General features: G+C 36.8%; 1 protein-coding gene and 1 long non-coding RNA gene across 2 annotated transcripts; both read right to left on the reverse strand.

Moving 5' to 3' along the window:
• Positions 1-717: 717 nt before the first annotated feature.
• Positions 718-13,300, reverse strand: LOC107783652 (ubiquitin receptor RAD23d-like). The gene is made up of 12 exons (XM_075233358.1): positions 12,894-13,300; positions 10,623-10,784; positions 8,931-8,984; positions 5,674-5,744; positions 3,992-4,069; positions 3,721-3,898; positions 1,970-2,122; positions 1,789-1,857; positions 1,631-1,678; positions 1,412-1,524; positions 1,259-1,337; positions 718-1,165 (listed from the first exon to the last, which is right to left on the reverse strand). Exons 1-12 carry the CDS (start codon positions 12,957-12,959, stop codon positions 1,049-1,051), a joined length of 1,188 nt encoding a protein of 395 aa, XP_075089459.1. The 5' UTR covers positions 12,960-13,300; the 3' UTR covers positions 718-1,048.
• A 3,152-nt stretch (positions 13,301-16,452) lies between these two features.
• Positions 16,453-20,239, reverse strand: LOC142170579 (uncharacterized). The gene is made up of 2 exons (XR_012699842.1): positions 19,604-20,239; positions 16,453-16,791 (listed from the first exon to the last, which is right to left on the reverse strand). It is a non-coding gene; the product is annotated as an uncharacterized LOC142170579 (long non-coding RNA).
• Positions 20,240-22,621: the final 2,382 nt, after the last annotated feature.

Here is a 22,621-nt window from a genome sequence, read left to right on the forward strand (position 1 = left end):
TTAGACGTTACTGGCAACTTAATATCCAAATGATCGTGAACAGTGAACACGCCAAAGAAAACTATGAACCCTGAGACTGTTCTAACTCAATCACCTAATGGAACACTTCTATCTATCTGTGCTTGCTTTTGGTTTTTGTCAGTAACCTTTCTTGACCTTTGACACATTATCCGGGAGACCACCTCCACTTATAACTTGAGACCTTGAGAGTTGGGAAGGTGACTATCGTTTTGTCATCAGGACCCTCCACTCAATTGATTTGTGCAATACTTCTCTTCGCCACTCAGAAGGACTACATGTCATCATGTTACATTTGGCGTAGAAGAAATCCCAGCTCATAACCGGCATTTTTAATTACTTCACCATATTTCATCTCATCCATCTAAAAAGCTGACAGTTTGGACTAGTTGATTAGCTAATCTTCAACTAAAACGTCTGACTTCTTCACGAATTACAATTCCTCCGCATTCAATCACAAAGAAAATACTGCCACCAGCTATACAGTTAATTCTCTTATTTTGAGCATCAAGAACCATATAACCCTCGAGCCATAATCACGAGATGAATCTGAATATTATCTACTCTAGCACTATGAAGGGCTAGCTTGCTGATCCACATTCCTTGTTCATCAATCATAACACAGTCCGATAATGACCGATCTTTAAAAACACCACTAAGGAGGTAAGTCATCAATCAACAAAAACCAGAAAACCGTAAGATTGAAATGGAAATGCATGTAAATACCAATAGCTTCCGACCGACCACATTTAAAGGTTATCTCTGGGTGAAACAGTCTAACGACAAGAAGGAAATAATTTGTGGGAGGGGGTAGGGGGTTGACAAACTATGTATAAAGACAATTCTAATGGGGTCCAAACAGACTGGGAGACGAACAGTAAAAACAGGATAACTTGGTTATGCTTTTCTAGTTCACACCTCTCCAGCACTCGAATAGTATAGAACCCACATGGATATGGAACTTATGTGTGCCATGGGCCAAGAAAGGGAGGCAAGGGAAGCTACACAACAGACCCATCCAAGCTCCATATCACTCCTCAAACTCGTGGATGTGATCTAAGAGGTAATTAGCAGCAAGCTCCTCATTTTTATTGCAGGCAAAGAAAACTTCTAGTACAAGGTCATGATCGAAGCCCATTTGCTCAAGCTGCAAAAAGAGGGAAACACAAGACAAACAATCAGTCCTCAGCGGAAGGAAGTATATAGATATGAATATATGCAACCGCCTTGTCATACTCACACGTTCTATGGCTTCACGCTCTTCGGGTGTTACTTGTATAGCCTGTGGCATTGCTGCTGCAAGCTGGCCCAGTATGTTGCTGATACCAAAGAGCGAACATGAATTAGTACAAAATGTAATATTATGAGAGAATCGGTAGAAGAGTGAACATACCCTTCTCCTCCTCCCTCAACAGGTTCATTGATAAGACGAAGGAAATCAGCCTGGTGCTCCTGTATAAGCCTCATTAGCTGAGGATTCTGCTTCCCTAGCTCCTGAAGCATGGGCTGCCAACAATTGAAACAATGAAAAGAAAAGCCACCCATAATTTTCACAGATAAACCAAAACTAGAAACAAATTCAAAAAACAGTTTATATCCGTAAGGAGTGAACCTGCAAAATTTGAGGGTTGGCCTGAACCATTGCTCGTAAAGCTTGGAACTGACAATGAAAATCATTTAGATTAACTTCACTAAAATGGACTTTCCATAATGAGAGAGAGAAAGGGTAAGGATGCAGGTACTAAAGGTCAGGAAATGTTAGACGCATACCTGCTGACTGTTCCTTAGAAAGTCTAAGGTGTTCGCACCACCAGTATTAGATCCCAAGCTGGGAAGACCCTGTGTGAACAATGGGTTAAAGCCCAATATCGTGAAATACTCCCCCCCCCCCCCAACCCAAAAAAAAAAAAAAAAAAAAAAAGAGGAACCAAAAATATACCAAACCATCTACCTGGGGAAATAGATTCAAAGGATCAGCATTGGGTCCGCCTGCAGGAACAGGTGCTGGTTGTGCTGCTGGCTGAGGCTGAGCCGGTTGGTTTCCTGCCTGAGCACTGGGTGGACTTCCACCAACTGGAGGAACCTCTGCTGTCTCGGGAATACCCTATTGATTAGAATTTAAGACTTGATCAGCAATAGGGACAGCCAGTAGGGGCTTCCAGGAAAGCTTAAAGACTTTGGACAGAAATGTAACCGCCTGATGTAAAACAAAATTAGCCACAAAAAATAACTACAGCAAACTAAATGTCTAAACCAAAAACTTTTTTATGACTACAAGTTAGATACACAACTACCTTTGTACTAGCATTTTCAGACAATACTCTCTAACTAATTAGTACAAACTAACTCCACATGGTCAATTCAGGCAAGAAATGCACGTTTGGAAGACAAATGCGCCACCAATCTACAGCCATTCTTTTCCACTCACTCACATATCTCCTAGACCTCATATGGGAGATGAAACTCTCCCACAAGAATAATGTGGAAGTTAAAAAATACCACCACACCCACAACGACAAAGGCCCTCATGGCATCAGCATCCATGAAAATCACTTGTCCCAGAGATAATATTTCAGAATACAGCTAATGGGCGAGGGAAAGACATTTAGCAGCAGCAATTTACTTCCCAAAACTCAAAATTTTTGATCAATGGAGGAACAATATCACCATTTTTGTTCAATAAGATATCAAAGTGGGAAACGGGGAAGAGAGGATGAAGATGCCAGAAGTGGGAGGGGGGTAGTTTACTTTCTATGATAGGAAGGGAGAGGGATTAAGTCAGAAGGCTTGCACAGCTAACGGATGCACGCTAGAGAAAGGAGGGAGCCACCAGAGAGGAGAGTGAACTTGTACTTGCGGAGCAGATGCAGGAGCTGAACAGGGCTAATGCTTTTCCTTTTCTTAATAAACGGGGACTAATGCTTTTGAATGCCTATGTCATCATTTTACTATCTTGTGTGACTAGTCCAAAAGCTTAAGAGAAAAATAATTTTATTTATGTTCTCAGGTGCCAGCAAGATTCTTTTCTTGGACTAAGCATGTGAACATTATTGATGTATAACTTTTTTTCGAGAGCATTTTTGTTGATGTATAACTGTGAGATTCGAAACCAGTACCATAAAAAATTGCGTGAACCATCTAATTTAAAACCTTAAGCTGTTACAGATAACTGGCTCCAAAGACTAGCCTTCAAATCATGTATCCTGTCCCATTAAAAAGGGGGCTAGGTTCCAGTAATACATTTTGAACACTATAGTTTTGGCAATTGGAGGACATAGACTGACAATATTATATTTGCCAGAAATCCTTCTCACTTGAGATTTGCACAAGCTGACCAGGATACCACCTTGTCCTTTGTCAGAAAAATGGACCTTCTGAAGCAAAACAGTCCAATTGATGTAGAATTTTATTTTACTGTGCATTTAATTAGTTGGAACTCTGTATTTGGTTCATTTGCATTTAGGTTTGCACTTTTTGACACTGTTAAGGCCCTCATCTGTAATGGATCTAAAAATTAGGCTCACTCAACAAGTGAACAAGCAAGCCTCCTGTGTCAGCTACCAGGAAAGGAATATCAGCACTTGTCTATATTTGAACAAACAAGGAGCTCACGAAGAATGGGTCCAGAGATGGCAAAAGCAAACAGTGACCCCCAAAGCTATAGATGCACACAATTCATCAAAAAGGAGTCAACAAACTTACAGAGTACAAGTATTCAACAGCTCTCTCGGGATTGTTAAAAGCTGCCCGTAGAGCTCGAACAACTGTGTCCCTATCCCACGTTCCACCACCCATGTCAAGAATCTGCTGAATGGCTCCATCAAGGTTGTTACCAGCGACCAAGCTTGAAGCTGCTTGGCCATAGACATCGGATCCTGGCCTGGCCATATAAATAGATCATGTACGTAGAAGGTCATCTAACATTCAGCAGAAAATGCAAAAGGAGGAAATGTTTCTTGAAGAATATACTTACACAGCAGTTGATGCAGGAGCAGCAGCAGGAGCAAGAGCAGGAACAGCAGAAGGGGCAGGAGCGGGAGTTGGGGCAGGCCTGAAACATAGAAAGCCATCACAAGGAAGAAGCTTTCATGAAATGTCCTCTCTTCCCCAGAAAAGTTAATGCAGAGAGAATTAAACGGCAAGGCGCTGGCAACAAATAAAATGATTTGAAATGAACACTATCCCAAATGTCAAACCTAAATTCTGATAAGCTTGAGCTTTTTATTTATATATTATTCTTCATTAATAGTATTTAGAAAATTTAGAAAATAGTATGAACTTCTTATCCCGTTTAATCATGAAAACTATAGTGAGTCTAGATACTTCACACTTAAATAGTCATCATTACCTAGATGGTACTGACGCAACACATACAAAGGGAGCTGCCATGGTGTATGCTATTTGCTGATGACATAGTATTGATTGACGAGACGCAAGGTGGGTTTACGCTAGGTTGGAGGTTTGGAGACAGACGAGAGTCAAAAGTTTTCAAGTTGAGTAGGTCGAAAACAGAGTATTTGGAGTGCAAGTTCAGTGATGAGATGCATGAAGCAAAAGTGAAAATGAAGATTGATACACAAGTAATCCCCAAAAGAGAGTTTCAAGTATCTTGGGTTTGTAATCCAAGGCAACGGGGGGGTTGACGAGGATGTTACTCATCGTATTCGAGCGGGAGGATGAAATGGAGGCTCGCTTCTGGGGTTGTGTGATAAGAATGTGCCACCAAGACTTAAGGGCAAGTTTTATAGAGTGGTGTTAGACCGACTATGTTGTATGGAGCTGAGTGTTGGCCCGTCAAAAAGTTCCTTGTCCAAAAGATGAAAGCAATTGAAATGAGGATGTTGAGATGGATGTGTGGAAGACAAAAGCAGTTGAAATAAGGATGTTGAGATGAATGTGTGGGCATACCAAAAAAGACAAGATTAGGAACGAAGTTATTAAGAACAAGTTGGGAGTGGCCTCTGTGGAGGACAAGGTGCGAGAATCGAGGATGAGACAGTTCGGCATATGAAGAGGATAGACATAGATGCCCGAATCAGGAGGTGTGAGAAATTGACCACGGCGGTCTCAAGGAAGGGTAGGGGTAGGCCAAAGAAGTACTGAGGAGAGATGATTAGGCAGGATATGTCATTACTTCAGCTTACCAAGGACACGACACTTGATAGAAAGGTGTGGAGGTCGAGAATTAGGGTTGACGGATGACAAGTAGTCGTTTCTCCTAGGCTTACCAGTAGTACTAGTACTATTCTTGTATTTTCTTATTCCAGGTTTTTTATTATTACATGTTGTGTCATTCGCTTCTGTTACCCTACTACATTGTTGTTGCTATTGTTTGTTGCTTTATTTTCACTGTTCCTTGAGCCGGGAGTCTATTGGAAATAGCATCTCTACCTTTACAAGATAAGGGTAAGGTCTGTGTACACATTACCCTCCCTAAACCATACTTATGGGATTAAATTGGGTTTGTTGTTGTTGTTCCTAGATGTCTAGGCTCATTAGCAATTTAAAAGTCTCACCGGGACAAATTAATACATCACAATGTTACAGTTAACCAAAATACTAGGGGCAAAACACCGAATTGCACGGTCAAAGTAAAAATAACATGGAAACAAAAAAAAATCCGAGAAAATATGACATTGAAGAAGGAAAACTTACGAGGCAACTGGGACTTGAGCAGTTGTTGATGCAGGAGTTGAACTAGGTGCTGGGGTACTTGACTGCGGTACCTACAAGACAAAAATCAAGGATCGTTTTAACTGAAGCCTACTCATTAGAGCAGTAACGTCATCACAGTAAGTGTATGAACGTGCACATGCAGTAGTGTTGTCAAAGGCGAAAAGCTCTAAAAAACACTCTAGGTCTATTGGGGCTTTAAGCGCACTTGAAATGTAGGCTTTAGTAAGAAAAGGCGCAATGAAGGGAAAAAAAATCTATATGTAATTCAAGAACAAAGTATCAAATGCATTCATAATGCTTTTCTTTACCGCTAATACACTTATTTTTCGATTATGTTTGTTGTTTAGTGTCGCTTGGTTCACGCTAAAGCTCATGGGCAATGAGGTGCAGGTCTTAGAGGGTGTTTGGATTGGCTTTTAAGCTGGTCAAACCAGCTTTTAAGCTCTTTTTAGCGTTTTTTAGTGTTTGGCAAAACTGAAAAGTGCTTAAAACAAGTTCAAAAGTGCTTAACACAAGCCAAAAGCAATAAGTTGGTCTATCTCAACTTATAGCTTTTGGCTTAAAATCACTTTGGGGTTTGACCAACTATTTTACCCTATTACCCTTATAACTTTTTTATGATCTCCAAACAGTCCTTCCCTCCCCACTCCCTTTCTTCTTCCTTCTTTTGTAGTCACCCTTCATAAATCTGCAGTATTCACCCTTCATATGCAAAATACATGAATTTGATTGATTATTGATGCCACATATTCCATAGCGGCGACTAGGAAACATCATTCCGTTTTCGATCTATTATTACCATAGATACAGTGATTTAATTATAAGGGATTTAGCAATATTTGGTCAACTTCTTAGCAATTTAGCGGTGTTAAACTAAAAAAATTTCATCTTTTATTGTATCTGGTCCTTTATGTTTGATTACTACAATGTACTATACTTTTTAGCACTAAAAGAACTCCAACTTCGGCTTTTTGAACAAATAATATAGGATCGTTTCATTTGGATACTTCCATGCTTAAACAATGAAAGTCTACCCCTACAACTAACATGCATGGGTGGTGGATTTTACTTTAATTATTATATATCAATAAATGTTATTTAAATAAATAACTTATTTTATTAAAAAAATCCAATATATTTATAAAGTAAAGTGAGTTGAGACACAATATTTATAACTTAATTTATTCAGTTATTAAAAATTAAAAATTCACTAAAAATAATTTCACTTTTAGTGTTAGCAGCTTAAGGACAATTTAGTCATTTTAATAGAAATTCAGTTAATAAGCACCTTTTCCCGAACACATCAACTGCTTACTTTCAGCTTTAGCGCTTCTATCCAAACACGTAATTGCTTCTTTTTAAATTAAGCTTCAGCACTTCAAAAGTACTTTTAAGCCCAAGTGCTTAAGCTACTTTTTTGTAGCTAATCCAAACGGGCTCTTAGTGCCTTGCCTTAGACTGAAGCACACTCCCAGAGCTTTTCTGAGCTTCAGGGCGTAAGCAAGGGCTTTCACACTTCTCAACAGATTTACAAGAAAGGCCTAGACACATCTTGCTGATTAAAGTCGAAGTGTCCCCTCTAACCTATAGAACATAAGTCATTCTTCAAGTTCTGACTTATAAAGCCTAAATAGTCGAATTGTTTGCTCAGCTAAGACGAATAAAAGGGAAAACACTTGTCACTTGCAAAACATTAATTAGATAAAATGCTGCCAATGTTCCTTGACGCAATCATTTACTAATGTTTGGTTGGCCTAAATTTAGAGCACATTGAAGAGAATGTTTTGCAGCATACGGAAGAAAACAGATTATGCCTTATAAGGCCATAAATCATTTCCTCCAACAACCACCTCAACCTGATTCATACCAACTGGTGCTGCACCATCCACTTCTCCGACTATCTTATGCAACCAGCTTTTATGCTCAACCAAATATACGGAGAATATTTTTCATAGTATTCAACATCACAGCACACATATACTGACAAGTGCTTCCAAGACACCTTAATAACAATTAGACTAGAGTAACAGCAAACTGAATTCATCATTTAACTTTCCAGATTTGTAGTCTGTTTAATGTAACTATTCATATGAATCAAAAAAAAGTGTACTGCCTCTTTCAGTGAGTATTGACTTTTTACTATAAATGCCACCAGCATCTATACTCAACCAAACATATAGATAATATTTTTCATGAAAAATAATTTACTTTACACCAAGCACACTTGCATGCTTCCAAAGATATCTCGGTACCAATTAGATTAAAGTCAATTGAATTCAACAATTAACTCAGGATTCTGTAGTTTTGTTTTAAGTAATCATTCGCCTTTAGCAAACAAAATAGATTTAGGTGTGTTTGGCATGACGGAAAATATACAAGAAACTATCTACAGAGAGCAACTCTTTTGTGATGTTTGGTTGCATAGAAAATATTTTCAAAGAAGACAGTTTCCACTAAAAGAGAAAAAGTGACTTCCATTACTAATGTACAGAAGTGGTTTTCCTTCACACCTTTATCAACTCTTAATTTCATATTACTTCTTTTCCCAGAAAATATTCTGCACTCCAATAAATGACTTATCATCGGGAAAATATTTTCCATCATACCAAACACACAAGCAGCTATACATTAACCATTACCACCAAATTGTCACTACCACAACTATGACGAGGGTAGGATCTGTACAGGTAGGTCGGTAAACTGTCGGAGAATATGACCACATGCAGCTCATGTATAATCAGCCATTGATCAATTAGACCACTATAACTCACCAGACTTTGCATCACAAAACGACTGCAAAGAAAACCCCCAGGCAAATGCAAAACAAGTTGCTTGGTACTAACTTTTTTTTGAGTAAGGTTGCAAAACAAATGCAAATGATGATTTTACTCTCCTACTTCAATCCTCATTTGGCAAATTCAGTAATCCACCTCTGATATATAAAACATAGTAAAACATCTCATAACATGGAAAGAGAAAGAGAATGTCTCCCGGAAAGCATAAAAGAGAAATAGATATATACAAAAGAAAATTGAGGAAATTTCTAGTGTATAGTGCCTTTTTGGGATCGAATACCCAGTTTCCATAGGGTGGAAATAATCTGAACTTTGTCCCTTCCTCTATTTATTTGATCCCACTATTGTGTATTTAAGCTTTACCACTCTTCGGTTGAAAATGAGGATAAATAAACTTCTAACTATTTCAGATAAACAACAAAATGATATAAAACTGCAAACCTTAGCTGTTGGCGCAGCTGACGTTGCTGAACCTTCTCCAGGTGAGCTCTTACTCTAAAATTCCATGCAATAGAAGATAACACATTAGAGTAAACACACAAATAAAAACAAAATATAGTGCCAAATGTTCTCTGTACATTGTAAATCTATTTGCTTTTTGACAGGAAAAAACCCATTAAACGTTTTTTTTACTAAAAAGGAATTCCGACACATGGATTTGTAAGCAGGTATGCATCCGAAGAAGGTGTGTATATATTCAGTACAGCTACGTGCTGCTTTTGCTTGTTTTAGATTATCTTGAAGAATCCGAAGCAATTACCAACGCCACTTGACACGGGTATTAAAGGAAAACGGTGCATCAGTGTAAGATAAGTAAAAACACAAAGTGATATACAATGAGTACTGATAGAAAAGCATCCGTTGAGAACTACACACAATTCCCACTGGTTTTTACGTCTGCAGGTCTTCGATGTAACTTACATTTACATGTGGAGCATGAGATAAACGCAAGAGTAAAGCAACCATTTGATAGAAGCAATCTCAAATTGTACTCCATTGCAGAACAGAAAGCACAATAAAATGAAGGATAAGGTTCGTTGACAAAAGATTCTTATATGATCAATTACTCCATCAACATCATATGACCCGTTACTCTTATAAATTTATATTTCAAAAAATGATAGGGACCATCATCAAGAACCAAAAAAAAACTTCTCATCAGCACAACAGATAATACTTCAGTTTATACAGCAGTTGTGCTGTCTTAATATCAAAATAAACTATATTGGCATGTTTTAGATGAGTATCTACGCCTCACTCGAACATATTCACCCGGTTTCTCTTCACCCTCCTGCTAATCAAACTAAGAACATTAAATGAACGATCAGAATTTGCACAGTAAAAAGGACACTAAGATGATTAGTTACTCAAGAATGTCGTTGAGTATCTGATTTGGGATATTTTATACTGTCAACACCTTCCTGTAGGTAAACCTGATTTTGGGTTACACATGAATTTGAATGCGGATTTACCAAGTGCAAGAGCAGGTTTCCAACTCTGATACAATGAGAAATAATCTAAAGATTCAACCCAGAGCCTTAAGACAATTAAGTGGAGTCACACAAGACCTTTATAAAGGCATTTGCATACTCTTATATGCCTGATACATTATATAAGTCCAACAAATAGTTCAGCTTAAGCATATAATGATTTGGGATATTTTATACTGTCAACACCTTCCTGTAGGTAAACCTGATTTTGGGTTACACATGAATTTGAATGCGGATTTACCAAGTGCAAGAGCAGGTTTCCAACTCTGATACCATGAGAAATAATCTAAAGATTCAACCCAGAGCCTTAAGACAATTAAGTGGAGTCACACAAGACCTTTATAAACGCATTTGCATACTCTTATATGCCTGATACATTATATAAGTCCAACAAATAGTTCAGCTTAAGCATATAATGGTTTCCAAGAAGAACACTATTTGACAGGAGCAACAACAACTCACCTTCCAAATACAATAGTTATAAGCTATTAACTAATACATTACTCCATAATCTATCTCCAGAAAGCCCCTAAACACAGGTTGTAGAACCCAAAATATCCACCATGCTGTCTATATTCACACACTCCAAACTATACCAATAGCACTTAAAATTAGAAGTGAAAAGAAAGAAGTCCATCTTTACCTTCGTTAACATGATTACTATAAAGTTGTTTTCAGCAACTTTGTTTTCTTCCAGTGTCGTCCCATCTTTAAGGACCTTTCCCTGGTGGATAAGCATCTGCTGGCCAGCAGGATAAACATCTGAGCCCTGAACTGTTTCTATGTTTTTCTTCACATCGGCAACCTGAACAATACAAAAAATTCAGCAAAAATTATCTTTTCTAGCCTTTGGTGTAAAGTGGGTGCATGGTTTGACGTCCAACTGCAAAAAGATTTCAAGAGCTAAAATCTCTAAGATAAGTGCAATCCAGCTAAAATCTTTGTCCTGGAGAGTGCGACCAAATATAATTGAGCATCACAGTGCCATAGCCAAGCAATGGTATGACCTCTGAAATGTCACAGGCTCACTGCCTTGAATACTTCTGCTTATTGTTCATTCTATTTTTGTTATCATATCTTTTACTATTTGGATTCCATCCTCTAGCTCACTGGTGATCCCATAACTGCATACAAACTTGTATATAGTTATCTTCTTGCTGAATTTATAAATCAAAAAGTATCCTGCTATTCGTACTTGTTAATAGGAACACTTTTATGTTGAGCCTATTAATTCGTCCGAAGCTTTAACTTTTGATTTGGCATCAAGAGCAACTAAGACAGCTCCAATTTGACACCCACCAACAAAACTCTCACCTGTAACCACCAACTCTGTTTCTCCCTCACCTACTTATTTTATTTTTATTTTTATTTTTTTTTTGTTTTTTGGGGGGGGGGGGGGCGTATTTAAGGGTCTCTATCACCAACTGTTTGAACCATGCTCATGAGTAATATACTGACAAGCTGAACAAGAATAATTTTCAAAATTGGCAAAACCAATGTCTTGACTTCCTTAGACATAAAATATCATCGAGTTATGTTGATGGAGGCAAGCCAGGTCCACCTCACAGACTTCAGGGAGGAGAAGAGACACCTCAAGAAGGAACAATACCAACAAATATTCTCAGGGAATATATTTTCACAATAGTGATTCTAGTAATCATATACAAACAACGGTAGGAAAAATGTAACAACTACAAACTATCTACAAATTTATATGCAACTAGAAGACAACCGGTAAGCTAAAGGTTAGAAACTAAACAATACTGAAAATATGTCAATATTTCTCCACCAAATTAGAACAGTGAGAAACGAGTCAAAAGTACGCAGGACAAAGAACAGACATGAGAGTGCAGGAACATGCCAATCTTAACCGCTCTTAATTCCTCAAGAAAAACTTCCTTGCAAGCTTGACTGAAGAGAATTCATCTTAAGATACATATATGTAAAACAATTGGTGGATTGATACCACTTACCACTTCGAAAGAAAATAAAAAAGTTAATTGGTGGAATGATAAGTGATTATATTTTCAAAGCCTTCTTCTGCTCCATAGAACTCGGAGTACATAAGAAACACACAACTTCAATAATTCTATAACTAAAAAATGTTACACATCGTAAAACCAATGGTAGCTCCCATATTTTTAAAGCTACAAGTTAAGTTTTCAGTTTTGTTACCTAACAGTCATACTAGTCTACTGGACCGCTGTGATTCTAGAAAACCCACAAGAAGCAATTTTGAAAACTACAGAAGATAAAAACTCATAATTAATGAATGCAAGTTATAGCCAAATTTTTCCAATTTTTCAGCTTCCACAGGATGTCATGCAACTTCAACCATAACTAGCAAAAATTCTGAACCATCCTATCCATGTTAGTCATTGGTTTATTACATCAAGTCAACCTATCAACTTCATTCCATACTAATTGGAGTCAATTATAATGAAACTCTGCTCTATAATATTCAAAGGATTCATAACAGTAAAAATCATTCAACCCAACCACACTTCAATCCCAAACTAACTGCAGTCCGCTATATGAATCCTCTGTAACCATTCCTCTCTACTGTTTAGTGTTCAAATGATCCCTTAATTTGACTATTTAAACCTGAGCTTTACTACACTAACAGAGTCCACTATTTAATCCGATTTAAACACAAATCAGAAACTCTAAACACATAAAACTCAAACCCTAAACCGCTTTAAAAAACCTAAAAAATCTCCAAAATTGGAATGCAAAATCAACAAATTACATAACAAAACTAACTCAATTACTCATAGATAACAACAATCACATCTATGCATCATAAATTATTCAACAAATCCAAGATATCGCCAATTGATCAAAATATTAAACCAAAAAAAAGGTAAAATAAAGTGAACTTAAATAATATCGATTGACAAAAAACAAAACGTACTGTGTCTTCAGGTTTGACTTCGATTTCAAAGTGAGAGCCTTTAAGAGTTTTTACAAAAATCTTCATATTTGCTCCGTCGCCGGAAATTTTGATCGCCGAAGAATGTAGAACACCGTAGGATATACAATTAAAGGCAAATAAAAATAGTGTTGCTTTTTATGCTTATAATCGGCGTTTTGTACGTATAAACTAAGAGGTGAAAGTTGGAGAGTTTCACGCGTGTACGAAATAAGTGTGAAGCACGCGATTTGGAGTTATGCTGTTAGGATGGCGCGTGAAAGGAAAGGTGAAGGAGAGAAGGTGGGAGTAGGTTGTGAAGAGTGAAGTAAGGAAAGGATCACAGCCAGCTAGATTTTTGTGTCACAAAGAAGGAAGGGTTTATAGGGATATTTATCTCATTGTACTAGGGGGTGCGTAGTCTCACTTGGAATGTATATTCAAATTAAATATTTCAATATCTCACTTAAAATTCAAATACAAAAAATATTTGCAAATACTCGTTGTCAAATTAGTAATCGTAAATATTAAAGTTGAGTATTTAAAAATAGAGTTGCTAAAGAAAAAATAATTCAAATTAATTATCAAAATATATTTTTTATGTTGTATGGTATATCTATTGGTTGTATCATAACACTTGTATTAATACTTATCATTGGTTGTATAATAACCCTCGTACTAATACTCCTATCCTTGGTGAAATAAATTTTTAGATCCACACTTCATATCGGACATCAATATTTGTATCCGAACAACATAGATCTAATCTCTCACAAAATTATGAGAAAAAAAGTAAATTTAATTATAGTAGCAGATTATGATAATTAACAAAATAATTTTTATTTTGTATTTGCTTGATGAGTTTAGAGGTCAAAGCGAGTATGATAAATTATATTATATGAAGTGAAAATTTTAAAATAAAAAGTGAATTGGAGTTTACAAGGGCGAATGAAGTGACAAAGGCACGATTGGTTGTGGGAGAGGAAAGGATGGTTTCTTGTACTTAAAATGATAACCAAGATACCGCAAAATAGAAAAAAAGCAAAATAAAAGGTATGTGCTTTTAGCAAGTAAAGAATATCCTTCTTTCCTTGTTTGTTATTGACTTTTTATATCTGAATATTAAGAAATAAAAAGAAAGATGTTTAGAAGGAGAGAATTAACGGTTATATGACATCACAAAATACAAAGAACTTGTCACTTATTTATGGAGATTTACTCCTCACTAAGATACACAAATGAAACGAAGGAACTTATATCTTTATACTCATTGAAAATGATATGGCGTTACTTTGGTTTATTTTATCACAAAACACTATAATCCGAAAACAGAAAAAGAATGTAAAACAACATAGGGGAATTGCCTTGCTCTTTGGTGGGCTAAAGAATCAAAGTTCAATTTAAACTTAGCTGACAATTAACCAAACCGAGAGACTTGTCCCGAGTTGTTAGGGAATTTTTGGCATGTAATATTGACTCTATATCTCATAACATCGCATTGCTGGGGAATTATAGTACCCCAGCAATGACAATACTGCGTAACGTATTTTATGTTAGTAAACTGTATTTGTAAACTAATTCTAGAAAAGATAAAACAACATAAACAAAAATATAAACGAAACAAAAATCAATTTGAGCCCACTGAATTCACAGTGTTTTCTTAAGGAATTTAATCCCCTCCTAGTACCTAAGGTTAAGGATTATTTCCTCCCAGGATAGAACGAATTATATACTTGTGTAGTGGTACTTCAAACCCAGTGTTTCAACGAACACAAAATTCGGTAGCAAATCATACTTATTGTTGCTTTATTTGAAGTTAAAACAATGCAGAAGAAGGAGGAGAAACTCAGAAAATCATATGAAATTCTGAGGGAATGGACTTGTATTTATAGTCAATATTGGGCTGAAATATGAAGAAGTGCAACTCTTCAGAATGGCCGTTTATACAAAACGGTCATAGCATAAATGTCATAACATAAATGGCTATTTACTCAACAATAAAGAGTAATTGAAGAGGATAGTTAATTTTCGATTACAAAAACAGAAAATGAAAAATTGGAAACAGTTGGATTTTAATATTAATATTTTTTGGATTTAATATAAATATTTTGTTATTAAAACGGATATTTAATAACATTTATATTAATATTTACTATTAACAAACAAATTTGGTCCAAAATATTAATCAACCAATCGATCATTTGACCCAATCCAAATTTGAAGCCGCATCCGAAGCCGAGCCGGACGAGCGACGACGGCAACAGCGCGAGACTTGCCTTCTTCTCAACTCTTTAAGATCTAGAAGAAGAGCAATTGCTTATATACCTATTAAAAATCTCTTCCTCTTCCAATATGGGACAATGTCCCTTCATGAAGGAGGGAATCTCAAATAAAACTCAAATATTTCATTTTCCCTCCATTTCCCATTCACCCTCTTTTAAGCATTAATATACTTAAAACCCAACAATCCCCCACATGAATGGGGAATGGCTATATCACGAAAATATGCATGAAAAACTGTGTGATTCGCAAGCAAGGATTAATTGCATCTGGATAAGTAGGTTTCCTTTTGAACTTTCCGTAGTGAACTTATGTCGGATATACTCGATCAATCGGTGGATTTGATATCTTTGAACCGTCGAACTTTGGTGTATACTTAGACAACCATAAGTCACACAACCAACCCTTAACCATCTTTAGTTCTCATTGTTGTGTTTGTTTCAGTCATGAACACCGCCTAGTTTCATAAGTACATAGAGAACTGGTCTTGCGAATTTCTCCTTGAAGCGACTAACACTTCACACTTACATATGTGATTCCTAAATATGTCATCTCGTAGATACACTATTTGATATACCCCGTATCAAATTTAGAAATCATTAAAAAAAGCCTTAATGCTTTGTCCTTGGTACTGAACATTGTCTCATCACGAGAATAGACCAAAAGTTTAGTTGACAATGTTGAACCGTCATTAATGACATTGTTTGATCTCCTTGAACCTAGATCTGGGGATCTCCAGTCTTCTAGGTAGAGTTACTGCCACTATGACTTGTTCTCGGCCATAGTCCCATTCCCCTTGATGATTTCTCAACTATCTCTCTAGTTAGGCCTTTTGTAAGTGGATCCGACACATTATCACTTGACTTTATATAGTCAATCGTGATAATTCCTCTAAAGAGTAATTGCCTAACAGTTTTATGTCTTCGTCATATATGACAAGATTTACCGTTATACATAACGCTCCCAACCCTTCCAATTGCCGTTTGACTATCGCAATGTATGCATATTGGTGCTAACAGTTTGGGCCAAAATGGAATGTTTTCCAAGAAATTCTGGAGCCATTCAGCTTCTTCACCGGCTTTATCTAAGGCTATGAATTCAGCCTCCATTGTAGAACGGGCAATACAAGTTTGTTTGGACAACTTCCAAGATACATCTCATTCACCAATAGTGAATACATATCCACTTGTTGTCACGACCCAAACCAATGGACCGCGACGGACACCCGATACCTTACTCAACCGAGTACCAATATAATACATCTTTTCATGTCATAATATCATAAATAACTGAGCCGGAGAGGCTGCCATGAAATAGGTAGAGTACAACAGGTAATGCCAACTTATACATAAGACATATGGGCCTCTAAGACCAAAATAACCACTTGAACACTGAACATAGGCCGACAAGGCCATACGATTTTTTACGTACATGACATTTGTCTAAAAACCTCTAAGAATACATAATTTTTATAAAGGTCGGGACAGAGTCCCACCATACCAAACAATACATATCTAACTCATACTAACCAAACAAGCAACTCTGAAGCAAATGAAGCGCACCAACATCTTTCGTTGAGCTGATGGCCTACTTGGAGGGCTCTCGACCTGTTTATCGGGACCTGCGAGCATAAAACGCAACGTACTCAGGCAAAAGGGACGTCAGTACGAATAATGTACTGAGTATGTAAGGCACATAAATAAGTACATAACAGACATGGAGGAAATATAGAGTAAAGGACTTCACCTGTAAGTCTGGATAACTTTGTAAATCATGAAATAATTATAGTGTCATGCATATGTATATGATTGTCATGTCGTGCATAGGTATATGTTTCATAACATCATCAGCCTTTGAGGGCGTCCTATCATATCATCTCGGCCACTGTGGGCAAATTCATCAACGCATACCAGCTGATCAGGTAGTGGTACGTATATAACGCCATAACCTTTTCCATATCCCATATGCATATATATACATACATGTACGCGTACATAATATCATCTGGTCATAGGTCAATGTACATGAATGCAATGCATGAAAAGTACGTTAATAAAATCTTTTGAAATATCATAAGACCATTTTGTCTTTGAGTAATATCGTAAAGTAAACTCTTTTCAACTTTCGTATTCTTCTGAGACCCATGAACAGATGGTAGAATATTATGACACATGAAAATTCAAGAACATAGATATCTCTAATACTTCTATGAATATAGTCATTTATGGAATTTGTGCATTTGCTCGTTTCGTTTGTGTCGTATAGATCATGCCAAAAAGAAATAAAGGATAGCCTTAACATATTTGGGATAGGGAAAATTTCGTATAATATTCTTGGAAAAGTTTGCACCGTACTCCTTTAGAATCGCAAAATTTTACGTTGCTACGGTTCTAACAATTCTCGTTAGAATTGTTTGGTTGCAAGAAGTTTGGTTGAAATCTTATAAGAATTGCTTGAAAGAATCACATTGTTAAGGTAATGTTTTAGAATCTCATTACAGAGTTTTGGTAAGGAATTTTGTAGGAATCTGATGTAGTATTTTTTTAGAATGAAAATGTTGTTTTTGTTAATCAAAATCTAAGAACTTTGCTAAAGCTTTCCTTGTGATTGTAGAGGTCTAAAATGATTTTAGATAGTCTTTTTAAGTCCTTAGGTGTGGGTCCTACTTATGCGGTGACTAAGCCACTATTCTTTCTTCATTTGCCACCTTATAACACAAATTTAAGAGTCATAAAATGGACTTTGACGTGCTGCCACATTGGGAGATTTAACTCCTTATCCAAAAGGTTTTAATTTACTCAATTAGCTTACTTACATAATTAATCTCCCACTAAATATCCATAATTACCCAATCCACGTAATTAAGAATTATCTCAAATTACTTAAAATACTACTCACTTTAAATAGACCTTACTATCATGGTCATGTGCTACCTTGTATGGCACTAGTCCATAAATATCGGGTATTTTATCTCGAGCCGTATTTTATCCAACATGTCAAACTTGGACGAAAATTCATTTTCCTTGACTTGTTTCCCCTCTCACCTTCACGAATTTACTCATCACTTGCTTGAAATAGCATAATCATTATAATCTCCAAATAATCTTTTACCTGGACTGATGTCAATTACTTTACAACAAATTCAACGTACAATACTACATGGTGCAACATCGTCGTAACTTAATACTGCGAAGCGTAACATCACCGTAATATAATACTGCAGGGTGCAACATCGTCGTAACTTAATACGGCGAAGCGTAACATCATCGTAATGTAATACTGTCACCTCTCCTTTTACTACCCAAGAGAGGATATAAGGGAGTTTTTCCAATTTAAGTGACAATCGAAACAGGATTATTTATTTAAAATTCAGAGTCGCCACTTGGGATAATTAATGGTGTCCCAAGTCACTGGTTTTAAATCTCGAATGGAGGAAAAATTGACTCTGTTTTACAGTCCGCGAGAACAGAAATTCAGGTAAGGAATTATGTTAACCCGGGAGAGGGTGTTAGGCATTCTCGGGTTCCGTGGTTTTAGCACGGTTGCTCAACTGTTATTATTGGCCTAATTATCTGATTTTAAACACTTTTAAACCTATGTGCATTTTTTACTTTAAAATCACTTTTAATATTTCAGGAAAATTCAAGGTTATTTAAAACACATCGTAAGCCACACTACATGAAATGCACTCGCGGTTCACGACACATTCTATTTAACCTTGTTGGAAATTAGAATTGGGTCACATGACATGTACACCCGGATTTATAACATGTTTATTTCTACTATCATTATTCAAAATTATGGTAGGGTCCCATGAAATGCACACCCGAATTTGGAAATTACGTATCGTGACCATGCCACGAGAACCATACCTATAGTTACGATAATGTAATATTAATCGCGCCTAAAGCAACTAGCTCATTTGAATTATTTTTCTGATCTTTGAGATTGTTGTGAAGGATATAAGCTATAAAAAAAGTTATGAAAAAAATGTAGTATTTGGTTAATGTTTTTTTTATCAGTAAACAAAAAATGGATCAACTTACATCTAGACCAGATTCCTTCTAGCGCACACCATCAGTTAATTAACAATTAAACACCACAAGCTCACTAAGCACATTAAATCATTTAAATACCTCTCAAAATTAATGTAGCAAACTAAAGAGACAATAACAAAACTAAGAATCAAGTATTTAACCCAACAGTTGAGTTTACACCCACTTGTTTCTTTTTCTTTTTTAATTTTATTAAACAACAAATACTTATGTCTCTATGGAAATTAAGGTTAGAAATCAGATTTCTATCTCCAAAGAATAAAATCATAACTTCCTCTAAGCAACACACGATTTAGGTGAAAAATGGAGCAAATAATCTTCAACGAAAATCGACGCACAAATAAGATCAATAACAGAGATTGAAGATAGATATTGAACCTTTATTGATTTCTTTGTAATTGGAGAAAAAGGACAAAACAAACTCTGAAACTTGAAATCCAATTTCATCGCCTCGACCGACGGGAAAGCGGCATCCAAGGCACGAACACAGTACTCAAACAGAAACTCGCCGGCGACCTCGAAACCTTTTTTCCGGTCAACTATCTCGCTTCGTGATGTAGATGTAGATTGTTAAGATCAAACGTCTCAGAGATTGCATATGGTGTTTTCACTAAAACCAACAATCTATCTTCCTCTGTTTTCGACAACAAACAGAGACCAAAAGCAAAAGTTACTTCCACGTCGAACTAATCCTCTGACTAAAAGTTTGAATCGAGACTCACAATTATGTACCATTTACAGTGAATGCACTAGTTTAAAAATACCCTAAAGGAAATAGACATCCAAGCTAGTATAAAATTTGGCATCCCAAATTTTCAACCTTGTGCAGGAGGTGGAGGGGGGTCGTTTTGGAGGAAGGTAGCACTGAAATATTTTGTTTTTTAAGAAAAGCCTGGTTGCTGATTGATGAAAGGTGGAAACAGCGAATTAGTATCTTACTTTAGGTTAGCTCATTTTTTTTGGATTTGTGTTTTGTCCCATCTGATGGAAACGGCTCATTCAATTCTGAATAAGAACGACCCTCACTCTTAGGGTAGGGATCTAGAGTTTTGTTTGTTTTATAGGGTTTTTAGGTTAGGGGGTACGGGCCTAGGAATTATGGGCTTGCAAATTATGGGCTAGGTCCAAAATTAAGCCTAAAAATGGGTTGCTCGAGCCCAAGTTTTATTCTTTCCCCGCGAGCAAGACTAAAAATACAATCTCATTTATTAATTAATCCTCTTAAGTAAAATAAATATTAAGATAAGACTGACCGTTAAAACAAAATTATTTTTGGTATTTTCAAGATTAAAAATGACTACAAGACATTAATGCAACTATTTTTTTGTAATTTTCATTTTCTTTTAATAAAATAAAGTAAAAGAGTCAAAATTAGTTGAAATAACGATATTAGGCTAAATTAAATATTTACATGCTAAAATATAAAATATTTTGGGGAGGATCAAAAATCACATGTCTACAGCTGCCCCTCTTTGACTGGGAACGCGAAGAGTTTTCAGGCAAAGAACGAATAGACAGGTTTTTTGACCTGACCCTTATTTGGAGATACCAAAACTAAGATAAAGGGGAATGCGATCGTCCCTAGTATCTGAGCTGCCTACATATCTTTGGCTATAAAGGAATGAGGCCACTTGTAGTTCAGAGGTGAGATGGAGTATACCGAGGTGGAGAGCCGATCGAGGTTCTGTCCGAAGCTCCGGTCCGTGGTCCCCTTATTACATCAAAATCAAAATTAAAAAAAAAGACTAACTAAGCCTATCAGCTACGAGTTACAAGATTCCTATCTATGAGTCTTCTGAAGCTTGATCTTGAGTCTTTGTTGGTTCTTCATGCAGACTCTAATCTGGATCTTGATACTTGTTAGCTGCAGGTGCTGGTTCATTCCTTTTTTAACTTCTCGGATCAAGGCGGGACATGCAAAGCTTGTGACTTCAATTACGTCTTGAGCAACCCACATCTTTTCTTTGCCTCTGCATTTCGAGTTCACTTCTTTTTCTTTTATTCTGGATTGAGACTTCTTTTTTTGGTCGTCTCGAACCATGTGCCTTGAGGTAAAACCTGCTCAGACACCAAAACAAACAAACGAACAGAATTTTTCTGCCCCAGTTTTCTCTAGGAAAATTTCGTGAGTTATTGTAACAAAATTCTAAACTACTTCTTTATTGAAAGCAAATAAAGTCAGGATTGTGTATCTTTGGGGAAAAGAGATTAGGGAGTGGAGACCCTATATCTAAAATGAAAGTAACTAGGGAGTGAAGACCTTATGTTGGAAAAGCGACTAGGGAGTGGAGACCCTATGCCTAAAATAAACTCAACTAGGGAGTGGAGACCCTATGTTGGAAAAGCAGACTAGGGAATGGAGACCCTATGTCTCAAATAAAATCAACTAGGGAGTGGAGACCCTATGTTGGAAAGATTACCAGGTTATGCTGGCATCAACTAGGGAGTGAGACCCTATGTTGGAAAGTGAGACTATTGACTTGTGCATCTATGCTAAAATGAACCAAGAAGGATTTTTTTTATTTTTTTCCTGGATTGTGACTAACTTTCGTTGATCATCTCGGACTGTTGACTCGCATTCTTGCCGTAGGTTTCTTTTGTTGCTGACTTAAATTGCATTCTGAAGTGAATTCCCTTATTCTACAGGTGGCGCCTGACTGCCAACGTTTGAACTATCTTCCTTCGAAACTTGGACTGCCTTCTCCTTGTTCTCTAGGCGGGCGCCTGATTACCAACATTTGAATTGTATTCCTTCCCTCTGAAACCTGAATTGTTTTCCCTTTATTTTTCAGATGGGCGCCTGACTGCTAAACTGAACCGTCTCCCCTTGACCATTGCCGCCTTCCCTTTGTTCTCCAGGTGGGCTCCTGATTTCTAACACTTGAACTGCTTTCCCTTTGTTCTCTAGGTGGGATCCTGATTACCAACACTTGAATTGCTTTCCCTTTATTCTACAGGTGGGTTCCTGATTCCCAACACTTGAATTGCTTTTTTTCCTCTGAAACTTGAATTGCTTTCCCTTTGTTTTTCAAGTGGGCGCCTGATTGCTGAACTCGACCCGCTTTCCTTTGAACCTTGAGCTGTTTTCCCTTGTTCTCTAGGTGGGCGCCTGATTGCCAATGCTTGAATTGATTTCCCTTTGTTCTCCAGGTGGGCTCCTGATTACCAACACTTGAATTGTCTTCCCTTTGTTCTCCAAGTGGACTCTTGCAATCAAAACAACAAAATTTCCTGCCCCAGTTTGCACTGGGAAGATTTGTGAGTTGTTTAGCAAAACTATAAACCACTTATGCTATTGATGCAATGATGAAAGTAAAATTAATAACTCGACTAGGATGTACGTCTCCTAAAAGTGATTGAGCTTGCGAAAACTATAAACTAAGCTTGACTAAAGTA

This window comes from Nicotiana tabacum, chromosome 16 (assembly GCF_000715075.1).
Source record: "Nicotiana tabacum cultivar K326 chromosome 16, ASM71507v2, whole genome shotgun sequence".
Taxonomy (NCBI): domain Eukaryota; kingdom Viridiplantae; phylum Streptophyta; class Magnoliopsida; order Solanales; family Solanaceae; genus Nicotiana; species Nicotiana tabacum.